At 35.9% G+C, this 25830-nt stretch overlaps 1 protein-coding gene across 3 annotated transcripts in view; it reads left to right on the top strand.

Annotated features, from left to right (window-relative positions):
- The window catches only part of EPHA6 (EPH receptor A6), a 503574-nt gene that overhangs the window by 392155 nt on the left and 85589 nt on the right, over positions 1-25830 (top strand). For all 3 annotated transcript variants that reach the window (XM_086477983.1, XM_086477974.1, XM_086477990.1), the window contains one exon: positions 5460-5645. In XM_086477983.1, coding sequence (XP_086334109.1) covers positions 5460-5645 — 186 coding nt within the window. The remainder of the gene's footprint in view (positions 1-5459; positions 5646-25830) is intronic.

The raw sequence follows: 25830 nt of genomic DNA, 5'->3' as shown, positions 1-25830 counted from the left end.
CAGTGCAGATGGCTTTGACACTCAAGGCAAGTGTTTTTTCTGTTTTCTTTTTTCAGCTTACATAACTCTATACCAAAGTTATCTTTTAAATTGTTGTTAATTATAATCTTAGATTATGTGAATTTGAAATGTACATTATATTATTTGCTGCTGAGTAATCTGTCTGAGGATGGTATCAAATCAGAAGTAGTATTTTCAACTAAAGCTATTGATTATCTCATTTCTGATTACAGCACTGTTAAAGGTTAAAATCTCCTACCCACTCCACTTACCTCAGATACACTATAGACTTGAAAAACAAAGACTTCCTATCTATTATTTTTGTCCTATATTTCAGTCTCTGCTTAGAAGTGTAAGATCTAAGAGCCTCTGAGTGTATTTACGTACATCTGAAGACTGCAGAAGACATCGGGATTTCTCTGCAGTTAATTATTAGCCATGTTATAAAGACAATTTGGTCTGCTTCTTTGGTGCCAAGTACTCGTAACATAAGAGTAAAGATGTAAAAAAAGAGCAAATATCTAAAATTGTTGCTTAGACACTGTCTGCTACACATAATGATATTTTTCCATCAGATACTAAAAGCAGGTTCAGAGAAGGTGGCAATAAATGGTCAAATTGAAAAAGTAGCAAGATCTTCAAGCAGGAACAGCAGATTGGAAAATAACGTTTCATAGTTATAAAGATCAAGATGACGCTTGGCCTGCAAGAGTCAAAGAAATCATAGCCAAAATAAAAAGAGAACGTCTATACATTTAGCTGTAAATTTAATAAACATTCCTATTGCAAGTTCATATCACTAGGCAGGTAATGATAGGAAATCAAAACAGCAACAATTTAAGAAAGAATGCTGAGCTTGCAAGGTTACTTTGAGAAAAAATGAATTAGCGCAATCTCTTGTTAAAATCCTTTTTCAGGTCCTCCTAGTAGACATTTACTGAGCTGATTTTTTGAATGCAATCGCTATATTCTATGGAGCCAATTAATGGAAACTTTGATCTCAGCTCTCCCAGTCTTCCCCTCCGGCATGCTTTTGGTGTTCCAATGCATCCTCAAACTCTTGAAATTAGTATCCTTCTTTCTGGTGCTTTGGTGAAAACAGAGCAAGTAAAATACAGACTTTGCAAAGTCCTTTCTAAATTATTCATGATTTACTTACTCAATGGATAGATAGAAGAGATCTGCATTAAAGTAACAATATCTGCACATAAATCCAGATTCAAGATGAATATGTAGTCAGGTTACTTCCTCTGCATGTCTTCCCATTGTTTCCCACTTTACATCTGGTTCTTCTGAGAAAAAAAGATACTGGTTTGTAAATCTTTTGATTGAATGAAAGGTTATCCAGGTTAATAGCTGTTAGTGGTCCCTTTTGTTGGTCTTTGAATAAATAAATAAATCTTCTGCTGATATCTTGGTTCAAACTGGAGGGTAAAGGCAGTAAGGCAGTAGGGGAAGCAGTTTACCACCAAAATGGAAATTGAAGTTTGATTAAATATTCATAATAGCAAGCAGGTTACAATACCAAAGGCAAACCAGTATCTATTTGTAAGTGCTTAGCTTATGTCTCTCATGGTAACATCAGCCAAATAAACAGGTATTAAGGAAGTTCACATTCTAGCAGTAGTTACTGTTTAAAAGGTGAAATGTATTAGTCCATTCCCTTTTATTGTATCCACTACTTATGACAAAGTTTTACTATTGTTTGATTGGATATTGTATATTCTTGGATTCAAAACTCTTGGCCGAGTTTTTTTAATCACTATTATTAAATATTCCAGGAGATTTTCTATTGGTTCATTTCAAAGATCACTTTTTGAAATTAAAGATCTGCCTTTTTGCCCGTTCCACAATTTGCCATCTGTTCATTGCTGTAGATTTTCTGTAGATGGTCCCTTTCAGCCACTCTTCATATTGAGCTTGCTGCACCTACTGACATGTCATCATATCATTTGTTTTTGTCCTGTCCATGACGCTTTTTTCTGCCCCATCACTTCTTGTTCTCTGGAATTCCCAGAGGTACTTTGTCAAGTTATAATTATCCTCTTACTTTCTTTGTTAAAATGTTGAAACTCAAGGAAGAGGCTAATCTTCAATTTTTCACAGAGAGTACACTATATTCTTTTTATAATTTACATCTTCTGCCAGTTCTCCCACAGGTCTAAAGACTAAAACTGGGGAAAATGAGTTGAGCTGTATCTGGTGCTGTGACCTTTCAGTTCTATCAACAGCAGCTGTCTGTGTTGTAAAACATTTGTTTTGATACCAGACTGCATATCAGACTTTTAAGTGACTGACTATTCCTGTTCCATTTTAAATAGAACATATGTTATGACTGAATGAGAAAAGGGATGTGTAGTTTGCACAGGATAAGTCTCTAGACTGCTCAATTATCCTCTTTTTATATAACATACAGTAAGATGTCTGGGGTTTATATCATTGAACCATGGATTATTTATATTTTATTAAAACTGAACAGACAATGAAGTGTATTTTTTTGTCTAGTTATCATCAGCTTTTTCCCTGAAGCAATGAAAGATGTCGACTTCATTGACATCTGGCTCTTAGCTTCTACTTACTACACATGCAGTCATGAACCTTTACTGCTGCAGGGTCAACATTTGTCTTGTTTATCTTCAAACTTGAGCAACGAGACTTAGATTTTTAGATTTTAAAATCCCTTTTGTTGAACACATTCCCCTTTGACTTTAAAAACATTCAAAACGATCTGAGCAAGAGCGCAGAAAAAATGCTTTGGGAAGAAATCTTGTCAAACTCTTTCTCAGTGTAAATAGTTCAATGCTTTAAATTATATCATTGATCTCCATCTAGTCTAAACCAGAAGCAGAAGTTATTACACATACCTTAGCTTTCTAAATGTAGTAACTGTCTGTTCTGAGCTGATGATCACTTACTGTCTGTTTGACATTACATCACAAAAAAATTGCTGCTAGTCTTTAAGTTCCCTGGTTTATCAATCCCAGTATCCAAGGAGAATAAAGTTTCTTTCTAACTGTACAAATCATGCGTCCAAAAAACGAAAAAGAAACAGGTCAGGGAGAACAGACAATGTTCCTTCCTCAGCTTTAGATGTTGTACAGATAATAAATCTTGGGATTTTAAGTCCTTCACCTGCCTCCTTCTGTTTAATTATTTTCAGAGCATTTGGTGAACAGCCCTGTACGTCCCTGAGGTATGAATGCCGTTATTTATGAAATTCTGAAGTTGTAGTATTCTTGTATATTTTTATACTAGCAAAATGATTTATTCTGTAACCTATGCTTTCCAAATTATTCTCAAAAATGAGATTTTGCAGTTCTGCAGATTTATCAATCATGAAATCTCTTTTATAATCTGGATATTAAGGCTCTAGACTTTTTGGTTTTCAGTGTTCCATCCAGAGAAAGAAATTGGAAATTATTCTCATTTTAGGTATTTAAGTTTGAAAAGACAGTAAGATGCAATAAGGTCAGGGCTTTAGAGATGTGTTCTAGCACTGCTGGATGTATCACAGAATAGAAGATTGACATACCGTGTCTCCTTCAAAACATTCTGGTTTCATGACTTTGTTTTATGGTAGGACTTTAGAAGTTCAAATTAGCTACTACTTTTTCAGTGGCAGTAGTCAGTCAAACAAACTTTAATGGAGAGCCTTCTAAGAGCTAAAGGGGCAAAATCATGTAGGAAAATCCCTACCCAACTTCCCCTTTTGTCAAAAGATTCCCAGAGCATTAGTCTGATGACATATTTTCACACATACGCACACACCTTCAGGGAAGCATATGCTTTGATTTACTTTTAAAAATTTAGTAGAAATAGAACAAATGGGGGTTTTTTTGGTAGAAGGAAGACCTAGGGCACTTGGCTTTTGGTAGCAGTTTAAGAAGCTGCTAATTTATTCAGAGGTTACGTTCAGCATATGTTAATTGTACTCTTGCACTTGATGATGTCTCTGTTTTGAAGTGAAAGAGAAGATATGAAATTGGTTTTTTAGTCCCTCCACTGTTTCTGGATCTTATTGGCTAATAAAACCTTGTTCTCTTTTAGTGAAAGCAGCAGAACCTAATAAAATAAAAGCTGTATCACAATATCTGTTCTAATCCTATAACATCAGGGAGTTACAATTTTCTGAAGCAAAGCTTTTGTCTTTAAGGCCTCTCTCTTCTAGATTCGGTTCATATCTAAAGACACATTGTTATAGGACAGAGCTCTCATTTTCTTTTCTTTTGTTCTGTCCTTAAAGTTTAAGGAAAACTAATTCAGACAGCACTCAATGGAGGGGGTAACAAATTACTTCCTCCAGTTATATATGTATCTGTTTATTACTTGGTTTTTGTTTTTCACCAGTTCTGATTCCAGAGTGGCTGGGATAGAGAATTTAGTTTTGCTGTGGAAGTATCCTGCACTGAGAAGTGCTTTGAAATATTCTTGTGAGCATTGTTTTTCATTTGCAGAATTATGTCCTATTGAAAACTGACCTGCAGGCATCCAGAGTGTATTTGGTAGGGGCTTTAAAGAACTTTTGAGTGGCTTCAACATCAAAGGAAAGTTGTGATTTCCATACACACTTAATTAGCAAATGTGTAAAAGGAATGCAAGGAAACATGCATTCTTCAAAGGCCCTTACATACAGAAGACAACACGAGGTGAAGCAAGATTTGAGACTCATCTTGTTACACAGCTCAGTCATCATTTGCTGAAACTGTTGGCCTTTGACTGTCTGAACAGTGAAATATTTAATTAATTTCAAGTGGTGCATATGTCTATTTAAATAAATCGTGTGCAAATGCTTTTTGGGGGCATAACAGCATTAAGTATATTTTAAATGCTTTCTATACCTGGAGGGTAGTCCGGTATTCTAATATTCTCATGGCATTTCTTTTCAGATAGGTTTTAGTGCATGGCACCCCAACAGATAAGTTTTGCCATAAATAGATATTTTAGATGGATATTTTGTCATCATTGGAATTAAAATCTAAGTGTCATTATATTCCTTGTCATTGCATGCTCAGTTATTTCACAAACACATTGAAATCAAAGTTCTGTCTCAAAGTGTCAGTAAAGCAAGATGAACCATGAACAAAGGAGGGCAGATGGTTTGGCTGTTGCAGTGAAAGTATAAGTCCCCATGATCTTATGATGTGGCACAAAGGAAAGTTGATTATTTGCTGTGAAGCAATGCTGAATATTTTGCTTTTCTGAGATGTGATAAAACTCGGGAACTTAAATACCCCATCCATTATTTCTCTGTCCACTTCTATGGGATGTGTGAGTTTCTTGAATATTTTTGCATTCTTGTTTCACTGACAACTATAAATAACTGAACTTTTCAAAAAGACAGCTTTTAAGACAGCTACTGAAGGTTATTGTGAAAAATAAGATGTCGAAGTTCAGCAATACAAACTAATGTAGTCCTTCAGACACTATGAATGATCTCACAAATATTTTATCTATTTAAGGTGAGTTTGGAGAAGTATGCAGTGGACGTCTGAAGACACCAGGAAAAAGAGAGATACCTGTTGCAATTAAAACTCTAAAAGGCGGCTATGTGGACAGGCAGAGAAGAGATTTCCTGAGAGAAGCTAGTATCATGGGACAATTTGATCACCCAAATATAATTCACCTTGAAGGAGTTGTTACAAAAAGTAAGTTACTATTAATATTTTTTGTTGGTTTTCCCATTCTATGTCATTTAGTATCAAAATTAAGCATTACTTCTACATTCAATATGGATTGCAATTCTCAGAAATTAACCAAATTGTAAAGTGGCAGTAGACACTGCAGAGTTTGGGACCACAACAGGAAATGCATAGGCTATCCATTTTCAATTAGAAATGTTTTACTTTTATTTTTAATAAAAACCTTCTCATTCAAAGAAAGTCTTCACAGGTTCTTCTGAAATAGACGGTAGAGTTTGCTTACAGGCAAGTGGAATACAGTACAGAAAACCATAAATGTAACTGAGTTGACAATGAAATCAAATAATCTCGTAAGGTAGCAATTATATTCTTTTCCCACAAGCACTCGTTATTTATTTGGTTGTGTTTTACTGATTTTGGTACAAGAAGAGAGCCATTTCCTATTTTTAAATTGCTTCTTTTTTTTTTTTAAGAAATAAAACGTAATCTCTTATTGTACATTTGCAAATGATTCACTAGAATTCCAGAATAGTCTATGAAATTTCTTACTCTTTATACCTTCTGCAACTGCCAAAAGATAGCCCTTGCCTCAGAAATCTAGCATTTTTAGTGGTGTTACACACTTTTCCAAAGTGCTGAAATACCTAGTTATCTTCAAGTATTAAGTAAAAGTCTTATTAACATGTATGTAGTTTCTTTAATGCCAACTTTTTCAGTAATAAATTCAAAAAGTCATAAATGTACTTTTCTCAAAATCAATCATAGTCTCAACTAAATCATGTTATCTGCTGATTTGCAATACTTCTATTTTTCTTTTAAAGATCAAGTGTTGTGTGTATAAAAGAATGATGCTGTCTTACCTTCACAGTAAATACATTAAATATGCTGTGAATGTTTCCTGTTTTCACATTGTTACAATATCAAAAGCTATGTTCGGAAAACACAGCGTACCAGAACAAAGGGGAAAGTGTAGCTCCTGAACTCATTGGAATGGAGTTTCAATAGATTTATGGGATGACATTGCTCAAATCTGTCTCTCTGCGTTTCTAAATATGAAGAGGATCTTTTTTTTCCTTCACACAGTATTGCAAGGATAAATTCATTATTATTTAGGAATGTTTAGTTACTACTCTACGAAATCCATTACGTTGCAGACTTCTGGAAAGATGTGGCTTAGTCTCCTCCATTGCTCTCCTGTCAGTAACTGCTTTGCTAACAGCAAACAAGAACACGAGTTAACACTGGCTTTGGAGATCTTTGTCAAGAGATGTAAATATGTAGCAACTTAATTGAATTTAGCTCCTCGCTTCATAATGAGTAGTATAGCAGCAATTAAATTCCACCAGTCTTCACCAATATGGGCAGTTTATGAACCAGTATCACAGGTGTAACTAGGACCCATGTGATGGATCCAGTAGTGTATGTCTGATTCCTGAAAAAAACTAATGGCTGTGATTTACGAACATTGTTTAAACCTAATTAGATGGTGCACACAGAGTACAGTATAATGTACTTGACAATGGCATGATTGTTTAATCTTTGCCACATTTATAAATTTTCTTTCTGTAATGTCTCATCGTTAGTCTAGAGAGAAATGAAGATTGCACTCAGAAAACAGAAATAGACAGATAAATCAGCACTCCAACATTAGAGTATTTGTTCCTGTTCTACAGGAAAAATGACTATAGAAAACTGTAAGTCAAGAAGTCATCATTAGAGGTTCTCTTTTTCTCTAAGGAGTCAACAAACTTTATTATTGTTTTTGGAGAGTTTGCTTAAAGGTAATAAAAAAAAAGTAGGTGTTACTGTTATAGTCACACTGTCCTACAAAAATATGCATACCTCTCAGATATAATAAAATAAGAGAGAGAAAGTTTGAAAGAAAATATTTTTGGGTCAGGCAGGTTTAAAAAGAATAAAACAATTATACAGTAATAATTATAGAATGGAAAAAATACCTGAGTTTTCAGCAAATTTCACTCTAAGGCATAGAAAGTGCAAGCTATATAAAGTGCAAAGGACAAAGCTGTACTGCTCTGCTGCAGGGAAGAAGCTAGGAGACAGGTGGAGCAATGGACACGTGCACTCTGCTACACTCCTCTTTTGGCACTTTATCTTTAGGATGTTGCCTTGCATTTATACTTCCCCACCTGTGGTATTTAGAGAGTAACATGGCTTCAGCAAGGAGCACAACAGTTACTTTGCATTTCACTAAATCCTAAATGTAGGATCGCAGAAGCCAACACAGGAGAGAAATTTCCTATAACTAGAACGTGTGCTGTAAAAGTCAGACAAAGCCTTGTCCTAGCCAAATTGTTTATGTAATGATAGCATGATTAAAAGGTTTTTTTGTGCTAAAATTTTGATTAATAACAGCAAAAAGTATTTATCTGATGTGCTTTACACTTCCACTAACCTATAAAGGCACATCGGGTGCAGTAAATTTGATTAATAGATGTGTAATGCTGTTCTTAGCACATGCTTTCCTCTTTGTAATCATTAGTCATTAACTTCTAGCAGCCGCTGATACGTATTGCATCAGCTTGTAAGCAGTACCTTCCATTACAGTGTCGTTGACTATTGAACAAAAAAGAAAAAGGATCTGATTGTAATAAGCAGAAGTGCTCTACCAAGTCAATAGTTATTGACTGGGGCAATAACAAATTTGCCTGTTCATTACAAATGAGAACTTTTACCTGTTCCTACCAGCTAAGCAGATGTTAACTTTGAAATGATACTGTTTTCAAAATTGCTATGGAATATGGACTGTACAGGATGAAAAAATGCTAAACTAAGCCTGCTCAAATTAGATCTGAAACAGTTTTAGTCCCCTTTTCTGATTGCTTCATTTCTCATTTGTCCTAACTGTGATCCCTAATCACAGAGAGCAGTAGGCAGAACAGTTGCTGTAGCACAAGCTTTCTGTTAGCAGGGAGTTCATTTCAAGGACAATTTGCTGGGCCAAGGCAAATATGCCATAGCACAGAATCTGGATCCGAGTGTTTGCTTATATTGCTAATCAGAAGTCACAGAGGAAAATTTATTCCTTTTTGGTTTGTTTTAGCAACACCATTCCTTGCATGGTTTGCCATAAAAGGCCGATTATTGCGTCGTGAATTTATGAGAGATGCTTGGGCACTTTACAAAATCTTCCATGTTTCCCGTTCAAGTCATATTGACACAGTGATAATTTTGACACCTCTTCTTGGATGTGTCACGACATGCTCAGCTGAGTTGTATGTCATTGTCCAAGCCTCTGCTATTTCATAAACAGGTGTAAGAAAAATAAAATTTCTTTCTCTAGCGGGAACATACATAACCAACGTTGAGATTTGGGCTACATAGAAGTAAGATGTGTCTTCCACTTTCCATCTTGTTGAAGTCTGTGTTGCAGACTTTCCATGAAAAGTCTGTAAAGAAAATTAAAGCTATGCTTGCAGCAAACACCTGCCAACAAAACTGTATCTACAGGAGACATGAAAAAATGGTCTCTGACTATTGTAACTGGAAGAAATAACTGGTGTTATACTAGCTGAACTGGAATCTATAGTTAGTTTAGCTTGATGGTATCTTACACAATAGTTCAAAGCACAGCCTTCTCAGTACTGTGTAATGCTGTGTCAATACAAAATATCAATGCATGCAAGGGCTTTATTGTAGTCATAATCTTTGTTCCCCTCCTCCTCAGACTTCGCCCCAAATAACTTTAAATTGTTACAATTCATTTCTAAGGAATTTCTTCCGTTTCTGAACATTGGCTACTGAAGGATTTGCACCTGTCACATGTAGAAGAGGAATCTTTTTAAGGCATTAATTTTCTTTAACAACATTATGTATATTGTTATTCTTCAGAATAATTTTCGTATTAATCCCTTCACAAAAGAAGAATGAATGAAAACAGCACCTAGAATTTTGGTTCTGTGTAAGCTCACATCTTCGTAACATCGAGTCTGGATTTGGAATGACACCTTCAACTCCCTTATTGTCTCCTCCCTGTTTTTCTTTGGAGACTTTCAAATTGTGAATGTTATCACAGTTCTGAAATCTTTAGTCAGTCATCTGGCAGAATAAATTCAAAGCTTTAATCATTGAGTTTCTTTATAAATTATTGTATATAATCTGTTCGGTGCAAGAAGAGTCCTGAGGTCAGTGTACCTTACCTTGTCCATAAGGCAGGCAAAGTAGCAGCATGATCCTCTTTCGCTATAATTTGCACTATGTAGCTCTTCATATCTGACCCATTTTTCGTTTCTGAACAATGCAGGGGATAACAATGAATTTACTTTTTTTCAGCCAAGACACTGTGTTCTAGGCCTTTGAGCCCTTAGTGCAATGAATCTAATGTTGCCCTTTTCTCCAACCTGTTAGGTCGAGCCTGTTAAATGGAGTTCAGAATTCATTTTGGAAGGTGACATATTTTTCAACGATAAATCATTCTCTTGTAATTCTCAGAATATACAGCACTGGGCTGTGAAGAACACTGAGAGGTCATCTTGTCCATCTTCCTGCCCCAAGGCAGAATCAATTATATTTAAACTAGTCTGGATAGATGGTTGCCTATCCTATTCTGAGAAACCTCACCTGGTGAAGATTCCACAGCCTCCGTGGGCAATCTGTTGAGTGTTTAACTATCCTCATACTTAACCTTCCTAGTGTTAAACTGAATTATTTTTTTTACTGCACCTTAAGGCCATTAACTCTTTTCCTGTCTGTGGTGGAACAGTTTGTGCCTTTCCTCTTTGCAGCAGTATTTTACATTTGTAGACCATTATAATGTCTTTACTGTCTTCAGTAAATCACCTAAGCTCTGTCAAGTCTTTCTTCATGGTACCTGTTTACTGGGCCTTTGGTCATTCTTAATGCTTTCCTTTAGACACTTTCCATTCAATTCATATCTTTTTTAAAGTATTGCTTTCAAGAGTGGATACAATGGATGCTGAGCCTTACCTTCCACTAGCAAGAAGGAAATAATTATTTTAAATCTAAATTGTGTTACTCATCTTTAAATATGTATGGTTTTCAATAGAAGCCATTGCTGGGTTTTACTTTGATTTATTATTTTCCATAGATCCTCCTCTGTGAAACAGCTGGCTGTGTAGTCTTTTCTCCAGGATGTATTTGTGTGGTTGTTTACTGCCATCTCCATTGACCTGCTTTGTCTTCCAGAATTTTGTTCTATGTTTTCTCACACCTTACCCTAGCGTGCCATGTCTTTCCATTTTGCTGTCTGTCTTGGACTTAGAAACACATTCTTAGTTCCAGCATCACAGTCATTAAGGAGAAACAGAAGAGTAGCAAAAGCCCTGGACCATACTATTTGTATGTTTCCAGGTTGACAGTAAACCACTGAGGACAGTTTCCCAGCTGTTATTACCCTGACTGTGCAGTAGTTTCCTCAGAAATTTCCTAGGGAAATTTGTGGAGAGTACTAAGGAAAAAGAGTTAAATCACAGAGTATAATTTAGAATACAAGCTTGTATGGATTATGATGTAATGTATTCAGGACTAACGCCTCATTGCCTCAGACTAATTTGCTTACTATCTTTCTTTTGTGCTGCCATTAGTCTCTTAGTTTCTAGTTGTAGTTCTTGTACTACTAGTCACGTAAAGCATGAAAGAACGGCAATAAAGCTCTGTAGGCTGCAGTGACACAACACCTTGACCAGGAAGGCTGTCACAGTTACGGGAATATATCTATATTTTCATGGATTACAGTTTGTTCTTGATAGTAAGCTAGCAGATGTGTCGTGCTCAGGGTAGAAGCCTTATTATACCAACTTCTACCTGTTTCATGATCTTTTGAGTTATGATGATACACTAAGACTGCGCTTTTATGGGAGAAATCTAGATTAGCTATCAAAATAATAGAGATAATTTGATATTCCTGTCCCATGGCAGATATTGGGTCTAGATCCATGTCTGATACTAAGGAACATAGCTTCTCCTTGAGGTGACAAGATGAAAGATGGGTGACATAATCATGGTGACTGTTAAGTCCCCGTTGTTACTTTTTTTTAAAAGAAACAGCTGCCATTCTCACTGTCTTAACTATATCCAAACTTAAATGAGTGTATCAAACTAATAATATATCCCTGGTGCTTTCAATTTCATGCAAAGTTATTCTCAGTGTATTATCTTAATGTTGTACAAAATTTTCTTGTGGGTGAAGAGCTCTTGTTCACCCTCACAGTTTTGTTTGCATTTCTCTGATTCTTTGTATAAGCCTGTTGCCTTACATGTATGTGAGTGGGGACTCACAAGTTCATTTGACACAGAATCATAGAATCATAGAATCATTTAGGTTGGAAAAGATCTTTAAGATCATCAAGTCCAACCATATTTATGAAGTGTTTAGAAACCCAGGGAGCAGAGTGCTATTGAAGCCATAATCATTGCAACTAAATAATTTAATAATTCTAGAACCTTATTACAGAAGAGTTGTCAAATGTAATGAATGTTATAAATAATATTAGTCTTCTCTAGTCCAATGGATTTTAGGTATCTAAGGATGAAGGTATTTATCTTAGTACTTCTGCAAACCTCAGAAAATGCACGTCTCATTAAAGTAAACAGGTACAAGATAGCAACTAGATTTTTATTGGTAAGTTGAAATCCTTAAATAACTTTTTAAAACTAATGTAAATGTCTCTGTCACTACAGAAAACAGAGCACAGTTGTCTGCTTTCTTATATGCGATATACTGACAATCTTTATGGACCAATAGTATTGGTGTTTGCATTTTCAACCATGTTATGCTGCCACGTTCTAAGACCAGCTGTCTGAGTTAAAGACTTCACAGAAGAAATAAGAGAATGCATTGTGTAAACATACCCTAATTCACCTAATATGCAAAGTTAAATAGATCAGCTTATATGCTTAAACTTTGATTAACTGGATGAGTGCTTGAGTCATTAAAACTGTTCCAGGAAAGCTATACCCCTTCTCTAGTTCACGTCTCTTTAAATTTTACATTTGTTTGCAAGATATGAATAAGGAATGAAATAATAAGGTTTTTCATATTCTATGTTGCTGAGGACTACCAGTTCACATTGACAAATTTGTGATGAAACAGAACATACAAGACCAACATCCATAATTAGTTGAAGGGGGAATGCTAGCACTTTGGTACACGTTAATATGTAAGAACAAGTTATGGTCAATAGAGTTACCTGAACTAGAGTAAGAAAGAGCCTTGTCACTCCAAAATAGAGAGACCGTCATCCCTAGGGAACTGCTAGTTCATCAGGTAGTTATGATATTGGTTGTCCAGATGGCGCACATGTTCTGCCATATAAACCTCTTCCTCAAGAGGTTGTATAGTAGTCTTTACTACAGCTTAAAGGCTCATACCTAAATTTCTAATGGAAGGTAACAAGCTTGAGATATCTTTAACAGCAGATTCATATGGAGAAGAAGAATTAAAATATGGATTGATATTTTTGCATATAAATGATCTGATATTGTATTATATGGAAACATGAGACTTGGATTTGAGGAAAAGAAACCTTTTGGTTTTTACATCATCTTCTTTCTAATGCAAGGATTACTATAAACAACTACAGTTGTAGTGCTGCAGATGGGACAGAAAGAGAGCAGAAGAGAAAAGAAAGGAAGTTCTTGAAAAGAAGATAATACCAGTTTGTTTTAGCAAACTGCAGATAGATTTCTTTGAGTTAGGAAGAGTTTCTCTTTATTTCAAACCAGACACATCCTTCTCACACAGGAATCAAAGCACTTGTATGGAATATTGCCAGTTGGGACATGCTTCCCACATACAGCTTGATTTTTCAGTGTATAGAAGTAAAAGCTGCTGAAAGTAACTATTTTCAGTGATTAGTGAGAAATCTTTGAAATTTGGAAGCGGAACAGTCATATTATGCAATGAAAATCTGTTTAGACTTGTTTGAGTTATGATCTGTTGAAAAGTGCCATGTGTTTTCTATGTTCTGCTAGGGAGAGCAAGTGAGAACTTTAATGACAGGTTTGTAGCAAATACACATGCACGCATTTTGCTTCCTGCTCTCAGTCAGCATTGCAGCTTCAGCCAGGGCAGATAAAAATTATTTCTGCTTTCACCGTTCTTCTAGCGCCATCACTAACATCTACACAAAAATTATGCCATCATTGTAATAGAGTTTTCATCCGCAAACTGTTTATTCAGAATCTATTAACTCAGCCCATCATTACATTCTTTGTATATTTCTGACCTTCAAATTCCTTTCTTTACTTCCTCTCTACTGTAAGTTTTGCTGTATCCATTTCACATACTATAATTATCTTTCTGATTCTTAATATGTACGTAGTTCAGGTTCCAAATGAATAAATAATTTACATGCAAACATTCTGGGATGCATTCCAGACTCTTGAAGCTTTGGTTGGAAATACAGTTTGCAAAAAATACTGCTTCTTATATCTTACAGTTCTTCACAGATAAACATAGCCTTGGCCCTGCTTTTAAACCAGGAGTAGATGATAAAACTGTTAAGGGGGACACAGCTGAAAGAGAGAAGCAATTTGGAAAAAAAAATTTTTAAAACACTATAATTAGATGGTGTGAGTTTACAGAGTATTCAGTTTAAGTATGTTCTTAATATAAGGACAAAACACTAATGGCAATACTGTAAACACATTTTAAATGGCAAATGTATTCAGTCTGACATTCCAGAATAGATTCATAACTACATCAATAGATTCATGGCTACATCACTCATTAAATATTGTCATTTTTCTACTAAACTTTAACAAGGTAATTTCTGCTGAATAAAATTTGAAAGCAAATAAGTTTAGCTGATAGTGACTTCATTTCAATATTTCATCTAGAGAAGCATAGTAGAGAATTTTCGTAATAGTAGAAATATGAAACAAACTACTGTACTGTTGCTAGAATTCACATAATTAATTTACTTTCTTCCTGAAACAACAGAAAGTTGTTAATTTCTCCCTAGACTGGCAATAACTTACCCACTTTGGAAACACATCTCCACTCTCCTTTTTCTCCTTTTATCCTCTCAGCAGTAGTTGAGTACATTCTTCAGCATACAAACACTGTTTTGCTGTTTTCGGTAAGATTGGCAATTTACTTTCAATTTTCAATGAATGCCTTTATAAGCATTGAAAAATGTGACTTCATAGCCTATGTAAACACTGACTGCCCAATATTCATCTTGCCAGAATCACTGTTGCCAAAATTAGCACAAGGAAAATCAGATGAGAGAGGTTTTACCACATGGCATTTACCCTTAACACCAAGTGGTCTTTGAGATTTAGAGAAAATCCTCTGAATACACTGATATCCACAAGGAGATAATTAACAGGCACAGCTAATTCTCTTTGATCAGTACCATTTTCCAAAAACAGGAAGCAGAATGCCCATGCATATGCCACAGCACGTCAGATAGCTACAGGAGCTGCCTGTAACCTGGCTTCTATCATGGGTTGTCAGGTGGGGGCTGGGATACCTTCTCTGAGCCTAGGCATAGAGGTTTTTTTGTCTAGCACATAGATTTGTAAATGTAAACCTGTATATAATACATTTCTAATCAAAGAGTTCATCTGAGGAGACAATAATGATAGTGATAGCGATCTTCCTACTTCTAATCTTGGCATCACCTATTTGACTGAGTCACTTGGTGTTTGTAACCAGGAAGAAAATCAAACCTTTGTACTTAATTTCATTGATATTAGTGAAATGTGGATTGTGAATAGTATGGATGTGAATAGTGAAAGGAATCCTCACCCTCAACTTATACTCTACATTTGTTTAACAAAACATTTTTTGTTGTTTGACTCTTTGGAACTTCAGCCCCAAGTGGTTTTTTTAACTGAAAACAGTGAGCCTTTTTCAATGATACTAATTACTGTCTAAAAGTGGAAAGTGTTTATCTCCTACTCCTTGTTCATACTGTTACAGGCTAGCAAGACTAAAAGAGTAGATAATCAGAGCTTTAATTGCAGAACTGCAGAATATGCAGCACGCTGCATGAGTACATTCATCTTCAGATGTCACCCGTGAAAACCAATTTCACTCATTAAATTAAAACTGACTGAAATTTTTAAGTACAAAATTAAAACCTATTATCTCTCTTTTTATGGAAATACCATGAAAAAGGACAGTGGAAAATTTAAAAGCCCCTGGAACTTCTTAACCATCACATTTATATATCCACATCAACATTTCACATGGGAGAATCCTGTCTTAAAGGATGAAGAATTCCATATCACAGGAATGCTCAGAATTTACTCAGGATCTTTCCTTCCAAAATCCCAAAAACTAGGTGATCAAAAGATGACTAAAATGAAATTCATATTGCTAATTATTAATGATTAGCCCAATCATTCCACAAAATAATGATGTGTACAAAATGAATTATAAAGTTTTCGGCTGATATTGCAGGCTTTGTTTTTTCTGTCATGAAAACTGTAGTTTTAAAGTGTTCTGTTTCTAGATAATTTGATAATACATGCGTGATCATGAAATCCAAATGTACAGCGTACAGTGCTTGGAACAGTGTTCTGGGTATCATTCATAACTATAAATACATAAACATTTCAGAGTTCTTGTTTAGCATTGTGCTAAAGCTGTTTTCAGTTTAACTACTGGCTGAAAAATACTTATTTAATAGACAGCTGAAACATACACAAATTATTTTATCCCATAACGGAAGCACGGTATTTCCAATTACTATTCCATTAAGACTACAAGGGTGATTCAACACAACAGTTGTTATTGCTGTTAAAAACCTTAATCACATTAATGTTGTCATACCAGTCTTCTCAGCAACCAGAACTTCAGTGTGCGTTGACATTTAACACATCACAAAATAAATGGCTATAGTGTTTGTAGAACTCTTTTCAAGCAATTCCCTCATTTCACACACACACACACACACCCCCACCACCACCAAATTGCCTGTTTGTCTAGAAGCAGCAAGGGAAATTAAATTAGAAGTTAATATTCTACTCAAATATTCTGTAACTTACATCAGTTCCTCCTTAGGAACTGTAAGCCTCTTTTAGCGTTTGCTTTTTCTCCCAGAGAAGTTGTAAGTAAAGCCAAAAATTGCTATAATTGGGATTTTCTAAAATAGTCTCATTCTGTTGTAAATATTCTGGATTTTTTCTCATCCACCAATCAAGAAATAAGAGAACTCCAGCACTTCAGGTTCTTAGGAAAGCATTGTCTTTCACAAGGATCTCAAGGTTAAACTCATCAAAGTTGGAGACCTGAAGAGCAGTTTTGCCCTACCAAGTGTTTGTCTTCTTCATGTTTCCAGATAAATTCCGTAAATTTAAATCTGGAGCAGAGATTAGGGGACTTGATAGAGAAAAGCAGGCCTTTTAAAATATTTTCACCACTAACTAGGTTATAATGGTCTATTTCTCAAAAATGAGGCCAAAGCATGTGGATGCTCTACTATTCCCAAACCAATAAAATTAAGAAAATTCAGAGTTGAAATCAAACTGAAAAGTAAACCCAAAAAAGTGTGGAAATAAATAATCCAGACACCTGAACTACTCATTGTGCTATCATGCAAAAATCTTACAGTGAAAATAAGCAAAGCAGCATTTGTAGAAGACATGTCTTTTATTATTAGTGTTGCTTATTGTCACTGGGGAAGAAAACAGAAATATTTTCACACACACAAACCCTCTTCGGATTTGAGCCTGGGTGCCAGAAAGCTTCCCTGTTCTTCCCAAAAACATTGCTCGCATATCAAAAGAGACGAACCTCTGGGTTTGTATTATATTTCCACAAGACCATCACAACTCCAGCTGTGCTTGTGTCATGGCAGTGCCTCTGTCCCCACATTAGATCGAACAAAGGCAGTACTAAGTCTCCCTTATCTTACTGGCAGAGGCAGAAAAGGACTAAGGGTTAGCATTGAAGTTGCCTCATATATTTCATAATACACATCCTAGGTACAGGCTGAAGTTCACTGAAGTACATTAGTGTACTTCACTGGAGATGGCTGGTTAAACTTTAAGTCTGTTTTTTGATGGAAATTCCCATTTGTATTTAAATACTATATATGACTAATAAACAAGGGTATAAAAGTCTTTAGAGTAATTTTTGTACTTTAAATGCATGTTGCTGCTGAATGTTAAAAATCTCAGATCGGGTCCTTCAAAAGCACAGCACAGTCCTAGAATAGCAAAATACTAAAAACTATTATAGGCTTTCTAATATTAATTTTTTTCTAAACATCATAGAGCGTGTTCATTTTGTATTTCCTTGCATTTCTACTGAAATTACTGAAGCACTTGTTTTAAGAAAAGCAAGTTACAAGCCAGCTAGAACATACAGATTGAGTTGAGTATACAGTTGTTTGTCACAGCTAGGACAATCCAAGGCAGTAAGTATATACTCAAATCTCTTCCAAACCTCTGTGTTAAGTTCTTTCATCAGTCCTTCTGTGTCCCTTTTTACTTGCAGTTTTATTTTCTAGAAAGCACACATATCTCCATACACGTTTTTCCTTCTTCCTGATAGGTGTATTTCTAGTGTTCACCTCTCTTCTACTTTTTCTAGTAAGTATATCTGATCCAAAGCTTTTAAAAAGAGCTCTTTAGGAATTTTTAGTAAGTTTTGTTACTTTTTGTAACTGAAAACTGATGCATCAATAAAGGTGCAATCTGCTGCTGCCTGGATTTCTTAGAGTTGTCCTCTACGTGTTATTTTCTGTTGCTCTTAGGGCACATCTGCACCACTGCTATTTTGATTACAGCATTTTGCAGTAAAAGCCTACTACATCCTATTGTTTCCTGTGATCTAAGGGCTCACTTTAAGATCCATTTGCGAATCTGGGCTCGTTGAATCTTTTGGAAGACTGCTGCACTTCTCAGAATAATCACCTAACTGTAGACAAGATACCCTTCCAGTCCTATTGAGAATAATGGCAGCTGACTTTTGAAAAAGGGCAGTCCTGCTAGGGATGCTGCACAGTAGGATTTACTCTTCAGCCTTTTCTGAGAGAGAAGATTTCTTATGCAGAGTAACAGGGGGGAAATAACGTTTCATTCTAAAATAAATTTTTCAAGCACACTCAATCTCTCTAAAATATAGCAAAAAGAAAAATTTTTAGCATCTTTTTTCTAAGACTATTTCTAGGACTATTCAGGAGAAATATATGATGCAGTTTATTCAATTCCTTACGGAGCTTTTCCTAAAGTGTCTTTTGATTGAAGGTAACCAACTTGTTCATAAATATTCAGAAAATCCATTTAGTTTTAATGAGCAATACTCATAATTTTGGACAAGCTGAATTCTTGTTTTAAATGCACAGCAGAGTTTATTCTTAGATAAAATCACCAACAGTGCCTATGTAACAGCATCCCAAAAATGATGTAACTGGTCACTCTCTGATGCATGGTATTGCAGACAAGTTCCCGTGGTCCTTCTCCTTCTTTGAGCCACTATTCTGACAGAACTAAAGTTAAATCTGGGTCATCTTTTGAAGTGAGATACTGAAACCCATTGAAGTGAGAAAATTACTCAGAGGCAGACAAAAGGAGCTCTGGATTATTGCAGGTCCCTTCTAAACAGGACATACAATTTTCCTTTCCATGGGCATGTGTCAGGGAGACAGTATATACCCACGCCACATCCTATGACAAAAGTGGTGCCTCACCATAGTTAATCTCTAATCTTAAGAACTGGCAAGAGCCCCCAGGTTTTGTAATAAAGACCTTTCTTGGATGACTATTCCCCAACACACATTCCTCTCAACTTCAACGTTTAGACACTGCTTTGTATTTGAAATTGTGAGCATTCGTTAATCTGAAGAGGTTCTGCCAAATAACTCCCTATATTACCTAAATTCAAGACCTCAAGTGGAGCAGAACATGTGCAAAGGTCTTTTGCTAGTTTAGATGTTGACATGAGTTCCTTCAGAAGGAATTCCAGTCTCACTAGTTAAAAATACCACAGTCTGTGGTCAGTGAGCAGTCCTCAGCTGCATCCCTCCAACAGCAGTTTATGTTTTGTTTTCCTTTCTCTTCTATTTATATACTTTGGCATCTTGCTAAATCTACTGACATTTCTGTTGTACTTATTCCCTTGGAGAATTACTGTTTCTAATTTAATTAGTCAGAGTCTACCTGGTAAATGAAGATGTTTTAAGTTTTTACATTCATTGCATATTTAGGATATTTAAGTTTTTTCATAGAACTTTCTACTTTGAGTTAAGGTTCCAAGCTATATATATTACAACAGTGAGATTAAAATTCAGGCTGCTTTAAAAGTTGCTCAGACAAAGGCAGTTTAAAGATCTACAAGTTCTTGAAATTGCATTCAGGAATGACAGAATTCTTTGTCAGTGCTCTGGGATGACGCTGTTTACTCGAGTGGAATCTGGGGAAACAAGATTAGACCACACTTTGAAAATTTGCTGCTAAACATTAGAGTGTAAATTTTCCTCTGCACAGTAAAATATGTTTCATACAGGTTTTGGTTTTACTAGCTTAGGTAGCTGAGAGCAGAATTTAACCTTCAAAAGTTTTCACTATGTTATTTGCAAGGTAATGGAAAGCTTCCCATGATTTGGTTGGACTGGATGACCTCCAGAGGTCCCTTTCAACCTCAGCCATACTGTGATTCTGTGATTTCAATAGCAGTAAGCACACTCATTTTTGTAAATTGTTGTTGTGCTCTAATATTTTATTATATGTGTTGCAAAATATTATTTAGTGATCTTGAAAATTAGATTTCCCTTAGACATATAAGTTATGCGGGTAAAAATTTAGGCATACCACTCTATATTCTATCACCTTTGTTTGCATGTGTCAAAATGCTCTAAAATGAATTGTTAAAAGCATATTCCAAATCTCCAGGTTAGTGCATTCAAAACAGTTAAAATTAATTGTATTGATCCATGCTTTATAAAGGTACTGAATACATGATCCAACAAATTCATCAGGGATAAATTTTAGCCCTGCTTCTGATCTTTTTTTTTTCATTCCAAGTCAAGCCTTTTGAATGCTCTACAAATTGTAATCTTACGTCATAATTTCAAAGTTTTATAAAGCCGTTCCTCATGAAAACCTTCCATACGTTCCCCCATAAAAGAATATGAGGTAATGTGCAATTTCTGGTGGTCTAGGAAGGATAAATCAATAAAACCATGTGAGAAAAAGTTGACTGATTTTCAGTACTTTCCATAATGGATATATTACAAATAATTTTGGAAAAAAATGCTCTAACCCTTCTTCTAGCTTCCCTGAGGAAAAACTAGTAACAATAAAAAACAGGTTTTATTTTAGAACGTAAGGTGCTCATAACAGAAGCCAGCCTTCTGCCAGGCATTCGGTGATAACATTGGATAATTCCCCTATTCAGAAGCAGGAAAACTCTTTCTGTATTCTGTCCTCTAGTATTTAATTACTAAATGATACAGTCCCATCTCCATGAGAGTGCAGTTAGGAGTGAAAATATCCTGAAGTCGTTCAGTTGCTTCCTGCCAAGACTGAATGTAAAAGCTCATTATAGCCTTTTGATTCTCTTCCCCAAAGCCTTCATATGCAGAGTTCCTAAGAAATTTCTCTTAGCTGTATTTTACAATGCCATCAAGACAACTGACTATGTAGAAGCAAATATCAGTGGGTTTTTTACATTACAAAATGCACTAATTGTGCATTTTTCCTTTTTTTTTTTTCAAAATCCAAAACAAAATCTATGGGAAAAGAATAACAAACTAAAGTTGTCTTTTGATGGTTCTAATAAAGAGATGATACTAGTAAAGAGAAATGACTGACAGGTATTGTGACCTCTCTAGAACTTCTCCTTCCAGTTTATTAAATTAAGCAGCTCAAAGAGCATCTTTTGAATTTAAAGCTGTCAGATGCCCAGGACCTGAAATGGTCAATTCCACCTGCAGAAAGTGTTGGATCAGTTTAAAGTGTAATAAATAAGAAAAAACAACAACAAGTAGCAGGGCTGAAGAGCAGGCTGCATCTTCAGTAGGCTTTCTAATAACCTACTTCAGCCAGGTTAGTAGACAGTGCAGAGACTCTAGAAATGTTCTCTTTTTTAAAAGAAAATCTCTACAAGCTACCCTCAGGTCCCACAAGTACAATTGCTAGTGGAAAAAAAAAAAACACAAATGAACAAACAAACAAAGTGCTTAGTTTGCTGCCAGCAAGGCTCAGGGACTCTGGCACAAAGAGAACAAGCTGATGGCCCTGCCTGCCTGTACCCACACAATTTAGCAGCTTTAGATGCCATTCCTGCAAGCCCTGTGGGCCCAGAAGCTGCCATGGCATTGGCTCAAAGGCTGCTGATGGTAGTGGGGCAGAGAAGCCAGCAGCTGGAGAGGAGGAAAGGGTGGGATGCAGGCCTCTGAGGGCAGCTGGCACTGTGCTGGCACTTTACGGCATATGGGTGCAAAATTGACAGGAATGTTTGCACTCAAGTTGGCATGTGTGAGTGGGTATGTGCTGTCATTAACAAAATAAAACTGTGTTGAGTTTATGTGGAAAATTATGAGGGTCTTCTGCTGGAAGTTTCTGCAAAGTGTCAGCAGCAAAAATAATGGGTCAGGTGAATATTTCTCAGCTTGCTTAATCCCTGAGGGTTTTAAAGTGGAAGTTCGTTCCTTTTAAATGCATTTTACTATAGCTCACAAGGGCCCCTTCACCCCCTGTTCAAACAGAAGTTATGTGTTTCACTCTAGTCCATTGTGTTCCACTGGTATTGCACCAAATGCATTTGGTGCCACTCTCTTCATCCATCCACCCACACATCCATCCATCCATCCCTCTGTTTAGTACTACTTTTTTACTGTGTGGCAGAACTTTCCTTCCTTTGTAAATCCAGGACTCTTCAGCACAGTTGCATCGCTGCCAGACCTGGGCTATGGGATGTGCCTTTGGTGTGGGGAGAAATGGCTGTTCCTTCTGGCCAGCCATGCTGTCATCGTGCAAGTGCTAATAAGTGTGTGCGAATTAATGTATAAGCTCTGGAGCTGAACTAAGCACATGTATTTCCTTTACCCAGCTATCTGCTCTTGCCCTTCTGCTCTTTGTGATAATATGCCACTAAATCCATGCCAGTTTAGGATGCTATACCGACAATTTCCCTATCAAATTCTACAATTTGTGGGATGATATTCCCCCTGGAACAACAGATGAAGGTGGAAGGCAGGCTAATTGATTCAGCACTCCCCCACTGCCTCTGAGCACAGGCACTTAGCTCTAATAATTGTGAAACAGAAGAATTTACGCTGAGTTATAAACCGATATCACAGGACACAATAAATGGTGTACACTTCATGAACTGTCAGCTATTCAGAGTATTGCTGTATATTTTTACTGTTTCAGTGCGTTTTTCGAACTAATATCTGTAACTAATATAGTTTCCAACGTTAAGGTGGCATAATGTTCATAGTGTGTAACTATGGAATCAGGGAGAGGTTGTTTTTTTCCCTCAATAAATCCATGCCTGTAAGCTGCTAAATAACAGCTGTATTTCAGGGCACTGAGGAATCATGGCTTAATATTCATGTCTCCTTTTCCCAGTTGAGAACCAGTCAGACCTTATATTAAAAGCTCTTCCCATTAGTGTAACTGCAACCCCTGCAAAAACGAGTGTTAATTTTTACACAGAACACAGAAGGGGTGTAAAGCACTAGTATCTGTATGGTGTGCACCGACAGAATGGCATGTCTCAAGAAAGTGGTTAACTAAAGAAATAATATCCTAGCATCTTGAAAGTGTCTGGTGTGGTTGCTTTAAAGAGATTGTTTAAATTGAGCATTAGGATTTCTATTGCTAGCGTACACCTCTAAAAAACGAATATTGCTTATGCAATTTGGAGCATAAAGCAGCAGGGTATAAAGCAGCAGGCACATTTTTGGTAGACTTTTTCTTTGGCTAAGCATGATCCCAATTTCAAAAAAGAGGAAAGACATCACCTTCATTGTCCAATTAAAAAATTTTTAAAAAGATCAGTTAGGAGGAAACGCAATTCTTCTTCATTGCTTTCTGCACGGAAGTTTATAATGCTTCTGAGAAGCTTGTATTTTCTCTTTAATATCGTGCTCCTATGTCCCTTCTTCTTTGTTGTGTTAGCAGAGAGCTTTCTCCCTTTCTGTCTTGAACACAATTTTTTGTTGCAAATTTTCTTTCAAATATTTCATAAACCTTTATGTAAACAAGTAAAAATTGGAGAAAGCTTCTAAATTACTGTAAATGCCCAAAGCTCTCATCAGACCTCTGTCCTTCTGATGGTGATTGATGGGGCTTAGGAGAATTCATTTTCTTTGCCAACTACCTGCAATGATAATCAACTTCCACTTAAATAGTCATGTAATAGAGTCTCAAACCCATTTCACACCTTGCAGGAGATAATACCAAAACCACTCATTTGTTCATTCTGGGGCAGATGCTGTATTTTAATTTAGTACCACACAGGTTTTAAGATCAATGAACTTTCAGCCTTTTCTTTGTCTGCTTTTTTATGTTGACAAATACTGATAAGGGCTGAATGTTACCAACCTTGTCCTTTTCTGAAGCTGTTGATGGACTTCTAGAAGAGACTAAGTGAGAACTTGTTCTTATAACTCTGATATTTTTGAGGCAACAGTAGACTGTTTGGATGGGATACAGTTACCTAAAACGACACTAGGTGCCTACTCTTAGATACCGAACTGCTGGTTTGCATCTTGTTGCCACTTTCAAAGAGTGCAAGTCTCCTGCAGATTTTATAAAGTCTGACACTCAAATGTGAGTGTCTCAGATTTTCTAGAGCGTCTCAAATGGCACAAACCATTTACACATAAACAACTGAATCCTACCTTTTAAGTGCAAGAGAAAAACATTATTTATATGTATCCTTTTAGTTATTTGCTGCTTATAAAGCTTCAATAGTTTTAGCCCTCTAGCTTTCTACTTAGTATTCACAGATTGAATTGCTCCAAAATTTGCTGCTTCTTGGTTTTATTTATGAATATGTACAATAAGTGAAACTAATTTGGTTTTGTCTTCATTGCTTTCTATAACAAAGTAATTTATCATAAGACTGCTAGGAAACTTGAGTTATTTGCCATTTAACACCATTTGAATGTAGGAAAATGTCAATGGTGGAGCTCAAGCTGTTTGGCTTTTCTGAAGGTCTTTACATATGGCATGTGACTCACAGTGTGTGCACTTCATGGTTAGTATAATTCATATTTTGAAACACAGAAGCAAAATTTTATTTGGGAAGTCTTCGTATGTTCATTATTTAGCCTTTATGTTTTAAGATGGTTTTCAGTACCAAACATCTTGGAGTTAATGGAATAATTTTCCATTTTAAAATTGAATTTCTGTGTATTGCATTCTGGACTCTCTATCCGTGATCACTTCTGAAACTATTATAAAATTAAAGCCACGGAATTTTGTAAAGTGGAAGCACTTTTACAAGAATATCAAAGGCTTTTCTGGAGTGGCCAGAAGAAAAACTTTTATGCCTTATCTTTAGCCATCAGATATAAAAATACTGCATCTAGAACATTTATTAAATTAATTCTTTTTCCACAGACTGCAGCAGATCTAATAACAAATTCAAAGGGCAAGTGTATTGAGGAGAAACAATAAAACTCTTGCTTGAAAATCAAAGACAAAAGTTCAAAGCTCTCTTAGGCTTCTTTAAGTTCTGCAAAGACAGATGTGTGTTTTGAGGCTAAATTTTCCTCACTATATTTTTATTGGTTAAAAAAAATCCCAACAGTTGCATAAATTTTAAGAGGGCCATTTATTTTTCTCATTGTACATAAATACTAAGATGTTTTCTATCTCTCAAAAGAACAACTATGAAATACCTGCAAGATTATGAGAACAAACTTGCCAATGTCTAAATTTTTGGATGGATGCTTGCTTGATGTACTTGCAAAAATACACAAATTATTCTGATTGTTAATTTAAATTTATTGCAAGCTGGGAGAATCTTGACTCTGTGCTTTTAAGCAAGATGTGTAGAGCTCTCATTTGAGATCCATCTTTGATACTGGCAGTAACTGAGCACCAGCACGAGGCAGCTGAAATGATGTCTCTAGATCTCTGTACATACACTGAAAGCTGAAACAGTGGATCAAACGATAAGGAGTCCTTCTATATGCTGACTATAATAGACATGTTACAAGTACTTATTTTAAAAGAGGTGGATGAGATAATCATTGTTTACAGAAATAAAACTGTACATTTAGGCAATGAGAAGAAT

This window comes from Leptosomus discolor, chromosome 1 (genome assembly GCF_034619465.1).
Source record: "Leptosomus discolor isolate bLepDis1 chromosome 1, bLepDis1.hap2, whole genome shotgun sequence".
NCBI classification, from domain to species: Eukaryota; Metazoa; Chordata; class Aves; order Leptosomiformes; family Leptosomidae; genus Leptosomus; species Leptosomus discolor.
This window is presented reverse-complemented; position numbering and strand designations above follow the sequence as displayed.